This window comes from Diadema antillarum, unplaced genomic scaffold (genome assembly GCF_040938485.1).
Source record: "Diadema antillarum isolate AM-2024a unplaced genomic scaffold, OU_Dant_1.0 scf00000107, whole genome shotgun sequence".
In the NCBI taxonomy this organism is placed as follows: Eukaryota; Metazoa; Echinodermata; class Echinoidea; order Diadematoida; family Diadematidae; genus Diadema; species Diadema antillarum.
The window spans coordinates 1,862,240-1,881,163 of record NW_027270996.1 but is presented as its reverse complement, the minus strand read 5'-3'; the positions used below and the strand labels follow the sequence as shown (position 1 = coordinate 1,881,163).

General features: G+C 35.5%; 1 protein-coding gene across 1 annotated transcript; it reads right to left on the bottom strand.

Annotated features, from left to right (window-relative positions):
• Positions 1-5,993: 5,993 nt before the first annotated feature.
• Positions 5,994-15,611, bottom strand: LOC139719225 (basic phospholipase A2 caudoxin-like). The gene is made up of 4 exons (XM_071630655.1): positions 15,476-15,611; positions 13,214-13,361; positions 9,298-9,431; positions 5,994-6,118 (listed from the first exon to the last, which is right to left on the bottom strand). Exons 1-4 carry the CDS (start codon positions 15,543-15,545, stop codon positions 5,994-5,996), a joined length of 477 nt encoding a protein of 158 aa, XP_071486756.1. The 5' UTR covers positions 15,546-15,611.
• Positions 15,612-18,924: the final 3,313 nt, after the last annotated feature.

Below are 18,924 nucleotides of genomic sequence, written 5' to 3'. Positions count from 1 at the left end.
CTCTCCCCTTCCATTTCCGGGTTTCTTCAGCTGACAAGCAAAAAAAAAAAAAAAAAAAAAAAAAAAGGCCTTTAGTGGAAAAACATAACCTTACCGCGCTCACACTTCAAGATCTCTATCTATTTCTATTAAGTGCCACTTACGTACTTCCGGGTTAAAAAAAGTCTGGGGGCCTGGGGGCCCAAAGTGATGACACCTTATGTATTCCTTTGTATGGTGCACAAAAAGTGCGGGGGCCCGAGCCCCCACGGCCCCCACGGTTCCGCCGGCCATTCTCTCGACCCTTGTTGGTGTATATGGGTACCTGGCAACGATAGGGTATAATGATATTGATAATGATGATGATGATGATGATGATGATAATAATAATGATAATGGCAGAGCCCTCTGGTAGAGCAATAAGACCTCATTGTTATTATTATTATTATTATTATTATTATTATTATTATTATTATCATCATTATTATCATTATCATTATTATCACGGTTACACATGCGCTAAATTTTACAACACAGATATGCCTACTTAGAACACGCAGAATTTACACTATCTTGCACTGTCGCACGTATAAGTATTCCCACATGTATTTATCAAAAACATGATAAGGCAATTCCATCTAAACCACGCAATCCAACACCTATTTTCACACAATCACAATTTTCATCACAAGTTTATCTGTAATGTATTGAGATGTTTCTTTCTTTTTGCAACTTTCTTTGCAATAACTCAAGAAAAACAGTTTCTATCACCCTCAAATTTTGCACATGTTTAGTTCATGTCACATACATTATTTCATAAAATAACAACTTTTTTGATTAGACACTATTTTGGGTATGTAAACCAGGGTCAAAGGTTATAAATGTTTCATCCTGTATCTTAGTGAATACATGTCCTATCTCTTTCATATGTTTTACATTGACATAGCTGATTCTGGGTGCATGCACTGGTCGGGGAGGAAGGTCTCGAGCCTCGGTGATTAAGTTTGCCTTTCCCTCCCCTGGCAACCAGCAGCATGAACCTGGAACCACCACAATTTTTATATCATGTATTTACGATTTTCTGTTTGTATTTTATGTCAGCTTGTATTGTATATTGTATATTGAATTGCCGAATGCATAATAATAATAATAATAATAATAATAATCTTTTTTTTTATGTATTACGTGGACCCCACCAAATTTAAGATGGCCGTCTCCTGAATTGCTTTCTCGTTCTCCTATTTATGATTACATAATGCAATATTGCTACTGTTCTTTATGTTATATCATGGGCAAGAGTGTCTATTTAACATAGTACTGATGTAACGAAATTGACAAATTTTATGTCGAATTGTGTAAGCTTTCTAGTTTCCTTGAATACGTTTATCTGGAGAAAAAGAAGGAAAAAGAAAAAACAAACAGATAGACCAAACCAGGTTACACCACAAACCAACATCGCATTTCCAATTCAGAAACCGAAAATACTGGCTACATAGCGTCTCTCTTCTTTTTTCGTAAGGTTCTGTTCACTCCGGCTGGGATCACATTGCAATGGTTTCATAGTAGACAAATAATGTGAAACAAAATATCGAATCGTAATTCAGTCCACCGACACGTTCTCACTTTTGGGTCGAATTACACACTAGTGCCTGGGATAACACAGGTCACTCTCGGTTCCATACCCATAAAATGCAGTGGAATCTCGGCTCCAAGAACACCTGTATGCTACAACTTTCGGATCACTGAATTCGGTTCAATTACAAGTGCGGTCCTTATCATTTCCTCATCAAGTCAACTTAAGTAATATACTTGCGTAGAAAGCTGAAAGAACGATGAAGTTTTTCGCCCGCCTGTATTCGAAATGGGTCTTTATAGAGCTGACCGTAGAATTGCATGAACATGATATGGCTCGAGCCCTAATGATAGTATTTCAGATGTAAAAAAAAAAAAAAAAAAAAATCTCATTCTTTACTGTGTCGAGGCACAGAACCAAAATTTTTCAAAATCAAATTCGTATAGTTTTGGTTGAGAACTAACTTCAGGTTTCTAACATTTCTTGGTGAGATGAGAAACCTCTCATGAAAATAATGTGAAGGAGCATGTAATTCCAAAAGGAATTCAACGTTGATTTGATGAAAATTAGTTTTGAAGTGGCCGAGATACCCAAAAACGGCGATCCTAATACAAGGTGGAACCCACCTTTTATTATGATCGCTTTGTTTTACTCTATTTTTTGATATCTCAGCCATTTCAAAACCAATTTTCATCAAAGAGACTTTGAATTCCTCTTAGGATGGTATGCTCTGTACTCTTTCATCAGTGGTTTCTTGGTAAAAACCCAATCCTCTATTCTACCAATACCATACCATCCCTTTAAGATTGTTGTTTATGATAAATAAAAGCTATCATTGTAGTTGTCGTCATTGTAGTTTGCACTATGACTATCATTCATATCATTGTTATCATTAAAGTTTTGTGGTTATTGATTGAAGCGAACCAATTAACATCTATTTGTTACTATTAAATTTGTAGTTTCTGATATATCTACATCTGTGTGTATGTTGTTTCATCTCAAAGGTGTATGGGGACAGGAAAAAAAAACACATCACAAGGAAAAACTTCGATGACAACTGATCGGGTAAACAATGTCATTATGGACTTCCTAAAAACTCTCGGTGCATTAAAGCTCTTAGTGCATGTTTTGATATACTTTGTAACCCCAAACAACGTGAAATGTAAATTGTACGTGCAACAGATGTGTTGGCCACCCACATCCGGGTTTGTGCAGTTGAGTGGATCCAACAACAGATAACACAGTAATTTGGCCTCCTTTTCTTTTATCGCGTACTGCATGGCGGCGATTCGCAGGTGTTGTATGTCCGCCAAATTCAAATAATATCCAGCACGTGAAGCACACGGGACTGCCTCTTCAGACTGAATCTGCTTGTGGTCTTAGAAATTTGACCAGTGCTGCTCAAGCCAAGTTGAATGGATAATATGAAGAGTTTGTTTGCAAAAACCGATAAGTCCATTTTCGAAGATTTTGAAGTACGGTCTCTGTCATAAAGTACAAAATAATACCTTTTAAATGATGTATTGGTCACTACATATAAAGGTACATTTTTAAGTTATGGTCAAAAGAAGCAAAATTTTTCTTATTATTCTCTTTATTTTTCTTGACCTTTAATGGCAAATATCTCTATTTGACAAATATGGACTTATCGCTTTTTGCATACAAACTCTTCATATGCTTATATACCGATGTATACAACTATAAATATATATTACTATCCCATGATGAAGCGTGCTGTCAGATACCAGAATGCATTCCACAACAAATATTTCTTATAACAACACAACACAGGGTAGAATTATGGTACCTTTCAATCGTTATCATTCTATTGAAATTGGGAGAAATGAGAGTTGGGTCGAGGTATAGCTCAGAGAATTTGTACATTCTATGAATTTGTTAGAACATTATGTAGCTGTTCAGATTGTCTAACCTACAGAATCTTCCCAAAATCTGATGATGACTTCCACCTCTTTCACAGATGTTTCTGTATTTATTAAACGCAACCTAAAGATGGTACTAAATTTAACGCTTTCATGAATGCCGTAGCATAATATTGTAATAACTATCAATTAAAAAAAAATGGTATATAGGATAAAGGGAAAGATTCGCGTGGTCTTGTGTTCTTAAACACGGTATGGAATGACACTTTACAATGACACTGATGAAGAATGAAAGTGCCTTTCGATAAAACATGTCGAATGACATTCTTCCGCTGTGATATTGTGTTTGTATGTATGTTTGTATGTATGTATGTATGTATGTATGTATGTTTATGCCTGTTGGGTTTGGATGCTTTTTTTTAATGCTGACATCAATTTCAGTCATAACGGGGGGCTTCAACATGCCAAAAACAGGGGCGGATCCAGGAATTCCGTAAAGAGGGGGCGCGTTTACAAAATTAAAGGGGGGGGGGGCGCACGCCCCCCTCCCCCCATTTTTTCTTTCTATTTCTTTTGTTTCAACAAAAGATAAAGGGGGGGGGGGGCGTGCGCCGGTTGCGGTCCTCCCTGGATCCGCCACTGAAAAATAATAGTTGATTAATGCACTGACATATCAATACACCTCACCTGAGTCATTGCAGTACAAATTTAATCATCTTTTTTTTTCTTATTTTGGAAGCCCCCCCCCTCCCCCCCCCCCCGTTTTGACCGGCATAAAGTTACAGTGGTTTGAAACCGAATCGGTCTATATAGGGGCAAAGTAATATCGCTTGTACTTAGTATCTCCTGGGTGGCAGTAGCATCATGATCGTGTAGGGCTACGCGGAATTTGATTGAGGTCTACCATGTGAGTGGTGTGGAAGATATAAGGGGGAATGTCAATTGCATAATCTCACGATGTGTTTAACAATATTTCATATACATATTTACGTGTATATATATATATATATATATATGATATGATATATATATGTATATGTATATGTATATGTATACCTCTTGATAAATATTCGCTGTACAAGCTAGCAGATTAATTTCAAAACAAGTTGGAATTCTTCGACTTTTTTTTTAGATTGAGACAAAAAAAAGGAAAACGTTGCAAAGGTGTGCTGAGTATTATGTCTACACAATTGACTCTCCGACGAAACAAAATCGTTGAAAAACTGAATATAATCATAAGTCATACTAACAAGCTATTCATTATGTGTGACTATCCTACTTGCTGTGGAAAATTTGACGTTATTATGAGGTGTACAATGAAAATAGCTTATGAGGCTTTTTTGTTTTGTTTTGCTTTTTACAAAAAAAAATCAGGTGTACTTCTAAGTGGGTGATGTTTCAAAACTCCGAACCTTGTTATAAATTCCAATATGTAATTTCACATTAAGGCTAATGTTACTTTATCATTTCTTTACTGTTGCCATCATTAATCACCACTTAAAATCGACAGCAAGCTGCATTTATTCTGTCTTCAAAATGTGACTAAGCTCACATTAATGTCGACATGTTTGTATATATATGATTTACATTTTATTTCCAAAGAATCTAATGTTAGATAAGATAAGATAATCGACTACGATTTCATTTATCTTATATCCTGTATTATCGGTGTTGATACATACTTGTCCAAAATGTACTAAAATGACATTGGGAGGACCTACACCAACATTTAACGAAATACAAAATCAAGATTAGAAAGTATTTGATTATACGTGATTTCATCATTAGCACTTGACACCGTAAAGAAAACATACCAAAAAAAGAGTTCACAGTTTCTTTCGCATTTATTTTGAGAATGTCTCATACATAAATCCGTACAAAAGGCGTAGATCTCAAGCTGTAACATCACTTAGATTGCGTATCCGGGCAATTACCCCCAGAGGGCAATTACCCCCCGGCTAAATACTGGTTAGTGGTAAGGTAAGAGTTAAGATTAGGGTTAGGGTTAGGTTTAGGGCCAGGGGAACGGTCCGGGGTAATTGCCCAGGGGGTAATTGCCCTAGACCCCTTAGATTGTACTCAATTCATTGTACTACCCGAGAAATTCCAAATACTATATATTATGGGCAACACACAACAGGTTATGACTACTACGAAGCCTACACTAACATTGAGTATGATCATTATTTTTAAGTTCACGAAGTAAGCATTGGTATTTGAATGACGCCGCAAACAGTATTCATTAATACCAATCAGGTACAAGTACCTATAATCGCATCTAACAATACATTTAATGGCAATCATAAGCGCTCACACATATCCAGTCTATACCTGGAACCTGAGTTTTACAATGGCCGAAATCGGCGTAGCACCTTTTCATACATTTACAAATCATTGTTACAATGTCACATACACCTAAGGATGGAATGCTGAAGATAAAAAAAAGAGAGAAAAAAAAAGAGTGAAAGAGTGAGTAGGAGAGAAAGACACAGATTATAGAGACATAGACATATAAAGCGAAAAAAAAAACAACAGCAGTAGAAGTTGCAATCACAATAAGTTTAGAGGCAGCTTCGCTGGTTGTAATGTTTGTACTCGGGACTAAACGATTCTCTATGCTCCCGAACGCACAGGGCGAAAGTTCGATCGCATTGGCACAATTCGAACGCACATCTTCGGCGACCGGCTGAAAGAAAGAAAAAGAGAAAGATATTAGAGAGAGAGAGATCGAGGGAGAGGGAAAGCGGGGGGGGGGGGGGGCGGTTTAACAGACAAAGCGAAACAGAGAGTAAGCAATTAAAACAGTACTTCAGTGAAAACAAATGTGGACATAAGAATGTGATGACATTTAAAAACGCAGATGTATCGTTAGTCACTATGCAAATCATGCATGATGTCTTGATGTTATGGCCTTACAAACCCACCACTTGCTTGCTTACAGATCTTCATCATAATTATTTCTATATTTCTATTCAGAGATATATGTATAATATATATATATATATATATATATATATATATATATATATATATATTGTATATAATATATAACGCAGACAAATTATTTTCATAGTATGAGTTATATAGAATGTATATACAGATAATTATCATTTACATGCACTTTATCAGAATTCAAGAGTAGAAGAAATTGTATCTTCCACATCATGTTCTGGAGATAAAAAAACAAATTAGCGTTGATGACTGTCTGTGAGGATTACAATTGATGAAAACTTAAAACAAAAATAAAACTAAAGCTCACTATGCTTTCATGAACTGGGTACTGATAAGCTGCATGAAGTTATTGTAACCGATACCATGTTTCGAAAAGAACAACAACCCAAACAAATTGGGCATCAAATTCCATAATATCAAATTCCATAATTGCCCCAGTTTTGACCAATTAATATTAATGAAACTTTGATCAAATATTAATGAAAAGGTTTCCGTAAACACAGCATTGAATGAATGTTCTCTTTGATCTCATGATGCATGGTAATAATAATATACAAATAATAAGACATCAGTAATTATAGACCAATATCTTTGTTATCCACTATCTCTAAATTACTGGAAAAAGTTGTACATTTTAGACTTTTGGATTTTCTTAATAAACATAAAATTATTTCTAATAATCAGTTTGGTTTCCGGCAAGAACACAACACATCTCATGTAGTCCTTATTTTCTTATAGATAAAGTCTCCAGAGCCATTGATAAATTTCATCATACTATAGGTGTGTTCCTGGACTTCTCGAAAGGCCTTCGATACTATTGACCACAAAATACTCCTTTAAGAATTACCCCATTATGGTATTCGAGGCATGGCCTTGGAGTGGTTCAGGAATTACCTTACCAATCGCAAACAATTTGTTTATATTTATGGTCATAAATCTGTTATGCATGATATCACTTGTGGTGTACCGCATGGAAGTTTACTTGGTTCACTTTTATTTGTTCTTTACATCAATGATATTAAAAATTCCTCAAGTATTCTTTCCTTTTAAATTATTTGCTGATGATACAAATGTGCTCTTTTCTAGTTCTGATCCTGTGTTTTTGATCGATACTATGAATATCGAGATAAAAAAGTTACTTAATTGGACTAGAGCCAACAAATTGTCAATTAATCTTAAAAAAAAACCCACAATGTATGCTTTTCAATAATTCTTTGGAAAAGTTATCTCAGAACATTTATTTGGATGATATAGCCGGAGAAGAAGTTTATTCAATTAGATTTTTAGGTTTGATTCTTGATAATAAGCTCACCTGGAATTTTCATATTGATTCAATTTGCCGTATAATTTCTATAAATGTCGGCATAATCAATAAAGTTAAATTTCATTTTCCCAAAAATGTTTTATTAATGTTATATTCATCTTTAATTTTACCTTATCTGAACTATGGCATTCTCGCCTGGGGCAACATTTACTCCTCATATCTAGAAAGAATATTATTATTGCAGAAAAAAGCTCTTCGTATTATTTGTAGAGAATCGTGGAGATGTCATACTAATGACTTGTTTTATTAAGATAATATCTTAAAAATAAAGGATTTGTATTGTTTGAATTTAGGTCAGTTTATGTATAAATTAATTAATCATTCCCTTCCTTTTGCGTTTGACTCCATGTTTATTCAAAACAAAACTGTACATTCATACCCCACTAGACAAACCAATGAATTCCATTTACCACTGTTTAGGACGATTTTTGCAAAGTCTATATTCTCCTTCGCTGGACCTAAATTCTGGAATTCCCTTGACAGCAGCATAAAAGAATCTATAAGTTTCAACACTTTCACCTTGTAATTAAAGAAGATATTTATTAATTCTTATCACTGGGAATTTGCATTTTGAAAGCTGCTAACTGATTTCTTTGCTGCTAACGTCTTTACTTTGTTCAATTTATTTCATAACCGTTATAATATATCATTCATATATAGTCCACTTCTCGGTAAGACCAAAGTCTCATGTGCCCTGGCATCGACCCTTGAACTCTTCCTCCTTTTCCCTTTCCTCTGTCTTCCTGTCCCCTTCTTGCCTTTGACCTCCTGTTTATTCTTTCCACGCGTATGTAAGAGAGCAGCTTTGGTTCTGTCTGTGTGTGCGTTTGTGTGCGAACTCGTTTCATGTTATGTTTCCCCGAGGATTATGTCAAATTGTCTCGTTGCATTATTACTGTAATTTTCACGACTCACGAGGGGACTGCGATCTACAAGCTTGGCTTTTTAGCAGTCCCCTCCATTTCCGACCTTTTCTTTGTTGTGATTCAGTCACATTTTGTCCAAGTATATCTTCAACCAAAGTATGTTTATTGATTCATGTAAACAAATGACGTGTATTGGAATTTCATTTGGATATGTACAAGTTACATTGTACTTAATTTGTTTATATGCAATTGTCATATTATGCTTTGGCCGGAAATAAAATGAAAATTAAATAGAATAAAGTAATGATAATAATAATAATAATAATAATAATAGTAATAATAATAATAATAATGATAATAATGATAATGACTTATCATTAAGTAAAGAGCAGAACCTATGTCCATTTATATAACTGCACGTGAAGACTTCCAAATAAACTTAAACAATAGTTGACAGTGAAATAATGAAAGATATGTTACGAGTTTTAATTCAATCCATGGTGCTTTAATTGGGGATTTCCTAGCTTTTCATGGTAAGTAATTCAACAGTTTGGGGGACGCACATGCAAATGCACCGTCTCTTAATGTTATATCTATGTGCGTGGGTGTGTGTGCATGTGTGCGCGCACACACACACAACTTATATGGGCAAGGCCCATAAAGTTTTCGTTATGTGCGAGTGGTCGTGTCTACTTAGGACGTGAGGATCACTGAGATACTTACTGCACTCTAAAACTGGAGTGCCCGTGTGTGAGCACGTTTTTTGAAAGCCGTACGGAAGAAGGTAAAGCTGCCATCGGCGGCAAATCCTTTGTTCACGTAGCCTTTGATAACAGAGGTCGTGACTTCGACAACACCTGGACATAGCGGGAGAAAAGAGGAATTACAAGAACAGATTCGACTGACGCCTTAGCATGCCTCCTAACTGATTAAGTCTACTTTGTTCACAGCAATATATATATATATATATATATGTATATATATATTTATGTGTGTATATATATTATGAACATTGCATATAGGCCTATATATTGCCATTATATATATATCTGTTGGAAATGGAAAAATGAATGAATGAAAATGAATATTGTTATAATATGTATATACAAATAATATATACACACACACACATATATATATATATATATATATATACTGAAAGAAAATAGACTGAGGCGGCCTCAACGTCCGCCTCAGTCTAATTTCTTTCAGTATACGCTACCCACAATGAGGCACCGCGTACGTTTGGGAAGGGAACTATCTCTCGCACTATATATATGTATATATATACATATATATATATATATATATATATATGTTATATATATATATGTATATATATATATATTTTATATATATATATATATATATGTATATATATATATATATATGTATATATATATATATATATATACAGATATATGTATATATATATAACAATTGAAGGGAAAGATCACGTGACAGTACTGGATGACAACTTTAATGACATCATTGTATAACTTAAGCCGTGATTAATGGTAATGTTGGTAATTACATGTACACCAACCATGATTACTGTGAAACTATCGATCCAGTAGTAACTTTACCATAACCATTACTTTTTCCCTTCGTCAACGCTCCACTTGAAGACATTACTTACCATTTGCAGATGAAACAAAAACCCAGCTTTAGCGCTTCAAAATAGTTCTTAAATGTGAGTTAGACATTATAAACAACCATTGTAAAAAATTTAGTTAGGACAATCAATGTTAAGTATTGGTAAAATATGTAACAGTGAACAATAGATATAAAAAAATTGTTCCTATAGACTAAACCGTCCACAGTTATGGTTTATTGAGAAAAATAGTGATATCTCCCTATATTTTACGTTTTATTGTAATTTTTTTAAATATATAGTAGGATGTTCTGTGACACAACTGACCTAGACACATTATGTATCAAATGTGATAACTCAAACATTCTTAAATCACTGCTCCCAAAGGTATATCGTACCTTTTAACAGATTAGAACATATTCTCTTATTTCGTGTATGTCATAATCACCGCAGAGAAAAGTTGCTGTCGAATATAAGATAAACATCAGTGGCTACCCCATCTCCCTCCACCACCAATATTCTTTATTTTTTTTTTTCACCAAAGTGCCTATTTCTGCAATCCCCATCAAAAGTGTAATGTATCCCTTTTTTATTGACTTCTTATGTTGTTATTTCTTTACTTTCATGTACATTCAGCGTATTATGTCATTGACTATGTTGAGATGCAGAACTTGAGAACTTGAACGTGAAACTTGAAAACATAAACGCCTGTCGACATATGAACATATTGATAGCAAACACATAGGATAATTATGATTATCCTGCGATTTCGTATTCTTCCGTGCTGCTTTAATGTGACCGTTTGAAGTGTCAAAACTTTAATTAAAGGCAACTTTAATAACGGAAAAAAAGAAAGAATGGGAATTTTGTTTAAAAATCAGAAATTTTATCTCTTAATTACAGCCTATCAGAATTCCGAAGCCTGTGTATACCTTGAGTTAGAAACTTGTCAAAAGTTTTCGTCATAATAGTCCCTTTTCCGTCAGTTCTTTTTCACGTTAGTACCCATACTTCTCCCCCCCCCCCACCCCCGAATGTTGCGGATGTCAATCTGGAGCACGGAACACGTAAAAGGACACAACATCGAGAGTTATAAAATATCATGCTCCATGTGTATTCACCATTAAGATTCCTAATTTCATGCTATGCTTTCTACTCATCCAATGAAATTTTTCACTGATGGACTGCTGCTAAACTTGAAGGGAATCTCACCGTTCCTTCTAGTTTTACGGCATATCTTTCTTAATCACAAGTGTATCGTATAATATATGTATATGTATATATATATATAATGTGTGGTACCACCAATTTGAGGCTAAAAATATTTCTAAAAATAGGCAAAGGACGTGTGGTGGTGACACATTACGAACACACGCTAGCGCAAACGGCTAGAGGGTTATAGACCCACAAACGTTTGTTCATCGAGTGACGTCATAATTCAACGCAATAGTACTATTTTCCTAGAGTACAGTAAGTAGAGTGGGAGGAGAAACATGAACACTACTAGTGAGACGATACAATACGTGAAATTATTCAAAGGGGATGAGAAGTGGATGAAAAGACTGATGAAAAATGATTCAATCAACGTTAAATACGAAATGAGAAAGTAATGGAATTGTTGAATTTCACGTATTTCAATATGTATGTTAGCTGAATATAGGATGAAACTGTAAAGGGCGATGATATTATTACTTTAAAACTGTATATATATATATATATATACATATATATATATATCATGTTTTTATTGATGATTTTAACCTAGAGTTTAATATGAATTGTCAGCTTAGTTCTTTCTACATTGTATTTTAATAATCATCGTTTCCATGTTATCAACAGGGTGTAATAATATAAAGAAACGGATCATATGACTCTTTTATATTTCACAATATTGTAAAAAAAATCTTGTGAAGATATGTGGACAGTTCAATCAGAGACTTGTGAGGTGAGATGACATCCCCGTTTCAGATAATTTGAGTTTTAATTGCAACAAATCTGACTGATTTCTTTTAAAAAACAAGAATGGGGAAACTTTCTTTATTACCTAATTCATCTGACTTTTATTCTCTGGTTTAGATAAGATCTCCACCGGTTTGTTGGTCAGAGGTTGCTGTCCTAATAATAACTAATGATTCCCCACCCCCGAAAAGAAAGAAAAAAATTCAAAACGGGAACTACAGTATAAAAGTCTGGGTATGCTGAACTAATAACCAAAATGACACAAATGACCAAGGCCAGGTCACGGCATCACGCATGGTCGCCATTTATAGTGGTGTCATTCTTGATCACTTCCTGCTCTCCTCGTGGTGATTGCTCACTTCGTTTCTGATTATATTTCTTGAATTTTGTTTCGAGCACCCGTGATAGCTTCGCAATGAAATGTTCATTCCATTTTCATCATTCAAACAATCTTCAATGAGGTGTGAGCTCTCCCCTGGAATTTACAATACCAACTCTCAACTTGGAGTCTCAATAGTGCAATCCACAGACACAAATCGAACAGATGAACAAACCAAAAGTGCACACTCCATGAAGCGCTTTTACTTCTGAGAGACAAGACGTGTCTGAAAGTTCCCATGTTGTTGATATACCTCTGCCTTACCAGGTAAGACATTTATTCTTTGCATATTTAAGGATAGCAAAAGACCTTAGTGCGCAGATGAAATAAAAACAGACCACATCTAATTGAGAACATACTACAATTTTTTTCTATACATGAAAAGTTGAGTTATCATAAATCATAGACACGTGTATTTTGTATGAATGTCCCTAGTCATTGTCGAATAAATCGACCCCCACGAAAAAAGAAAGAAAGAAAGAAAAGTAACCCAACCAATAATGGCCATACAATAAGAGGAAGCCATTGTGTGGAGAGGGCTGTTACGATGAATCAAGGTATTGCCCTTGGTTACAATGTTGTACTGATTTTGTGTTATCATGAGTATTCAAATGTCTATTTGCTGTATCACTGTTGTTGGAAATGAATTATAAGAAATGAAAAATGAAATTTAATAAAAAAAGGCTGAGCCGATGTTCTCATCTTACCCGTCGATATCATCGACTGCCTCTCCTCGTCCTCCTCGGCCGCACCAGCAGCCGTAGTCGGCGTAGGCCATCGGGGACAGTCCGGTGGCGCAGGCAACCATTGTGCCAAGTTCATACATTGATCTCTTTCTCCTGCTATGCTCCAGGTCTGTTGGTGTTATGGGAAAAAAAATAAACTCACTTAAGATTTCAAGCGTCAAATTACCACAATCTTTGATATTGGATATGTCTTAGAAGCAAAGCATGCGATTGGTATAGTAAAAAGAGATACTTTAAGCAGAGAAACAGAGGATATGATATGAATAAATAAAAAAGAAATGAAAAAAAAGAGTGAGAGAAAGCGATAGAAAGGGAAAGTGAGAGCGAGTGTGCGCGTTTGTGTGCTTTATAGGTGTTTTGATTTGAAGGACGGTTTGTCCAAACATTGCCAACTTAAACGAAAAACAACTGATATCATATTTCTCTCCATGTCTGTGGGAATGGTCACAAACCACCTTTGCAAACTGCGTTTTCCAAAATGAAAGAGTAAATTTAAAAGACTGATGGAATTTTTGTATTTCAAATGTTCACAACAGCAAAATGCCATTGATCACATTAGCCGATACAAATAAACTCATGTGATGAATTCGTTGTCTTTACAGGTGACAATTTACCTGCCTGTGATTCCATGTCATGCCCTTGAATAAAAAAAGATAATGCTAATAATGATAATGATAAAGCTAATGATATACAAGATATATGATATATGTACATGTGCATATATTTACCTACGTATATACATTTTATTAAGTACGACCAATGTGAGGATTTACTGGGAAAAAAATATTAAGCAAAGGATGCTTGGTGAGTGACAAAGAAGTTTAATCAGAAAAAAAAAACCCAGAAAACCATTAATTGTCAGGAAACCTTATAGGGCTTTCGTGGTTGTGATTCACTGATGACGTTTCGCCGTCTCAACAATGGGCAATTTACCTGCACGTGATTATATGCCATGCCCCCTTTTCTATAATGATCATAATGTATGTATGAATATATGGTACTTGCATTAAGTGGTTGTGTAGTTGTAATATGTAAGAAATTATTGCTCGTCATAGTTGGGGTTTAGTTGCTAAATCTAATGTACACGTGGTTTCTGCAATGTTACTATATGTGGAACATCAACATAATCATAGGTGAGCTGTGAGGCGATGATCGACCGATCTTACTATTTCTTTGTTTGTTAATTTTTATCCATACCGAACTATAGGATTATATGACTCTAGTTCTGTCTGTTTAATCTTACTCTGTTTACTATGGTCAACCTGAACAAAAAATTGCTTATTTCACATATCAAACACACACATTCGTGTTGTCTTCACTTTATAAAGTTCTAAAGTTATATATTCTTACGAAGTTCCTCAAGAAGAAAACAACAAAATACTAATTGTCAAAATTCAGAAAGTCATGGGTAGTTGGATTAATTTATCAATAATACTGAAAATATAGGAGGTGAATGAATGCAATGACAATATCTTTTTACTCTAAAACAACACGCTTTGAATCAAATGATTTTACTTGCACATAAATTAAATTAATTTCAGTTGCATGCTTGAACTTCATTCAAGCTCAAGCTACATAATACCAGCTTCATTAACAAACAAAAAATGACTGTCTTGATATGTTGACAAAAGCAAATATGATAGACCTATGTACCCTACAAACAAACTGATTATATCTATAATATATAAGATATATTCACAACAGTAGTTCAATATGAAAGCTCCGTGAGACTTAGTTTTGACGAATGTTCGCCCATAGGGCTTTGTCACGTCAATGGTAGATTATATTTTGAAGCAGATGTAAATCAAAATAAAATATAAATTATATAAATGTGATTTATATATATATATATGTATATATATATATATATATATCATATAAATATAATTAATTTATATGTATATATATGTATATATATATATATATAGAGAGAGAGAGAGAGAGAGAGAGAGAGAGTATCGAGTGTGATATTGAGCACAGCCAAAAAGTCGATATCATAATAATTCTTCCAGGATCAACACTTTTGTATTATGGGCGATGTTCCTGGTGGATCAGGAAAAAAAAAAAAACACACACACACATGATAGTGTTTTCTTTGTGAAGGAATCGGAGAATATTCGGGGATGAGAGAGAGAAATAAACGAAGAAGAAGAAGAAAATAAAATGAAAGAAGGAGAGGGAAGAGGCCCAAATTGAATATTGATGAAACTAACAACTACTTACCCTTCTCTTGATCACCCGTACCGATGCAAACAAAACTAAGACCGATAGCTATCATTATCAAACACCTCATCTTGTTCCTGGCTGGCCTGGAATCTGTCAGGAAAGTTTGGAGCTGTGCCGTTCCGTCATGAATGTGTCAAACTCCCTTGCCTCCCACAATATTTATGGAGAGGACCAAAGTGTACCAAGAGTAGTCAATATTGCATAAACCTGTGACGATGATGGACACTTCCATTATTTAAAGGTGATTGCAAGTTGATTGTGAATATCATTTTTTTTTGATAGCACCCGCTGAACACTACTACGTCTCGCCTCTCTCAGCATCGCATAGTCTTACTTCGATAGGATAGTCTTACTGGAGCTTGTTTTTCTTCTTGGCTTGGTCTGTGAGTGCCGAGGATCCTTCAGTATAAGTGGCAATTGTGGATGAGGAATCAAATTCCTAAGAGTCTTGATTAAAGGCTACAATTCCCGCTTGTTTTTGCACGTGCAAATTCTGCATTCTGCGAAATGAAGAAGCGGGGTCTTCAGCTCGTGCTAACAAAGAGTGTTATACACTTATCTCTTTTAAAAAAAAAAGCACCTAACAGTAGCAGACCAACTCAAATCTTTCACTCACTTCACTTCAAGGAACTTTCACTCTCTATACTCCTTGCGTAAAAACCCAACCAAGTGGTTTCATTGTGTTGTTTTATTTTTCTTTCAGCATTTTCAGTTTGATTATTTCGTGCTTTGTCATTTCTTTTTTTATGTATATGTGGTAAACTAGCGTTTATATGTTTATCTCTTTCTTTTATTGCTGAAGGACAAGTTTAAACTGGTTGTGCTTAACATGCTTTCCTAATAAAATTGAATGGTTATAGGTAGACCTAAAAACTATACTGATCTGACTATGACAATGGACTTTGTGTATTGTGCATTCATTGTGATTAGAATGCGTTATAGGACCAGGAAGGTGGACTGCGAAAGAGCTTTTCCACCTCCCTGGTCGGACCTATATACAACGTTTTGCCATTTAAGTGAGTACATACATCCAAGTTATTACTTGCATCTTGTCTGATATCTGCTAAAAGTTCCCAATATGCAGGCCTTTAGACAATACCTCTCTGCATTATTACGTAGTTCACTCTATTTCCGAATACTTAAGCCTTGAACGCATAGCACAGTTCCAAATGCATCATTTCGGTGTGGGCTTCTCACATCACTAATTGTAATAATGATAGTGACCACGTTGTGGACGAGCAAATGAGACATAGATTATCATCATTCCTTTTGGATTCAATATTGTGTAAGTTCTTCATTTAGTGGCACGTGCATGGTTTTTCATTCTTATTTTTTTTTTCTTGGAACAAAACGGTGAGTCTGGTGTCTTGAAAGTCCAGTGCCACTTCCACTCTTACTATCTTGACTTTATTTGAGGTCAGTATGTTAAAACCCCACTAATATTCCGTGCATCTCTTCGCATAGAATTGTTATGAATGGATGCCAGATCGGGGATAGAAAAATCTCATCAAGGTTCTCCCAGACATCACATGTCGCGGTTTAATTGCATCAGCCAAGTACTACAACAGCACCAATGGGAATGCTTTCCAAAGTGGTCAGGACCAAGGTAGAACACAAGACGCACTCTTGGAATATCATATACTTGGTAACTTGATAGCGACGCGCACACTTCGATCGCGTCTCCAATTAAATGTTATGCCTAGGTAGATCGAGTGTGTACACCCGGGTCAGTTTTTTTGTACGTCTCATGGTTCCCATACTTTCCGTGGATGGTGGGACATCCGCATCACAAGGGACGAGGTATAGACAGCGGCTGACCGTTAAGTGCTGTGAAACGTTTCAAGTTATGTAAACTTAAACTCTAAGTGGTGTTTGCGGTATCAAACCAAGATATAACATGGCTGGCCAAGATTTGAGTCCGCGGTTTGACATACTGATCATCGCCCGATAAACTGACCATCACCCGATATGATACAGTATACTGATCTTCAACCGTTCAGGTTGCCTCCTATTATGTTCAGATCCTGGTTGTGGACGATACTTCTTCATTTCCACAATGTCACAGGGGGATAATTACGTTGTGGAGAGAAAGATGATTGGCGGTTTTGACATCGGAAGTCAAAAATGCAAAAAAAAAAAATAAATAAATAAATAACCAAGACATAATTGCTTGGATGTAGCGAGAATGGATACAATGGTATTATCTTGACATGTGATGTCGTTAATTTACGAGGGCTGTCCTAAATAGTGACGTAACTGACATTTTTACACAGTACAGAAACAAAGACAGATATGGATGGGATAAAACACTCCACCACCCAAACTTTCAAAGGGACGCAATAATGATAAGGCCAATTCCAAGGTGAATTATTTTAATTGCTGCATACAAAAATGTCCTTTTGGGTGTTTGTTGTTGTTTTTTTAATCGTCGATTGATATACACATAATCCACGTATTTGCAGTACAAGAAGTACGTTAAGGTATATCATTTCATGGATGTAACGTCTCGCAGATGTTTGGCATCGCCATGCCACGCTTTCGAGCCTATTCTGGATTCCAGACCAACTGCGTGGACTATTTTGCTTCCCAGAATATTAACGCCCTCTTATGACCAAAACAGGTACAGCAAGCAGATTGAGCTGTCTTTGCCTTCAGTGAGGTGATTTCTTGGAACGGGCTGCAATTGGCAAAGTGTCTGAAAACCAGACTGCTTCGAACCATCCTTTGCCAACTTTGAGGAGACTACTTCTAACCATCCTTTGCCAACTTTGAGGGAGTTATAAGCACGCTAGCTAAACAAAATAAAAAGACATTATAATAATTTCCTGCCGCTAGTGATGGAATCTAGAATGAATGCTGCGGTTCTGTCATACTACATCTTTTGGACAGAACACAAAATCAATAACTATGGTGGTAAGTGAAGAGAGAGTTGCAGCAATGCGTGATTGATGGAATGCGTAAATCTTTAAGAGTTATACTGCTTGTTTTTGTACTTTATCGGTTTGTCTAGGAAGGACAAATTGAATTAAAGGGCAAGATCTATTGGGATCAGAATGTCTCATTAGCTTCCGCACAACCGTAAAGTATGCGGTATGTGATAGATGATGTTAAAATGGGGGAAATAATGGAAACATGAAAGAGATAAAGAGAGAAAAGGAGAGAAAACATCTCTCCCAATTCGCCGCGATGTTGATATGCCAATGACAGGAAACGTGTTACACGATACAAACACCAACCGTGTTGCAACCATGTAACAAGTTATCAGCCTATTAAATTTGAATGTTCATTACATTTCATATTACTCTTCGTCTTTGTTAAGTTTTTGTTCTGATGTTCCGGTGCGAATGGCTAGAAGTATTGGACCAGTGTCAGTACAGTTTGAATGTCAATTGAAATGCTTTCTGGACAGATCAGGGAGAATAAAAGGGACTTTTGTGATTGTGAAA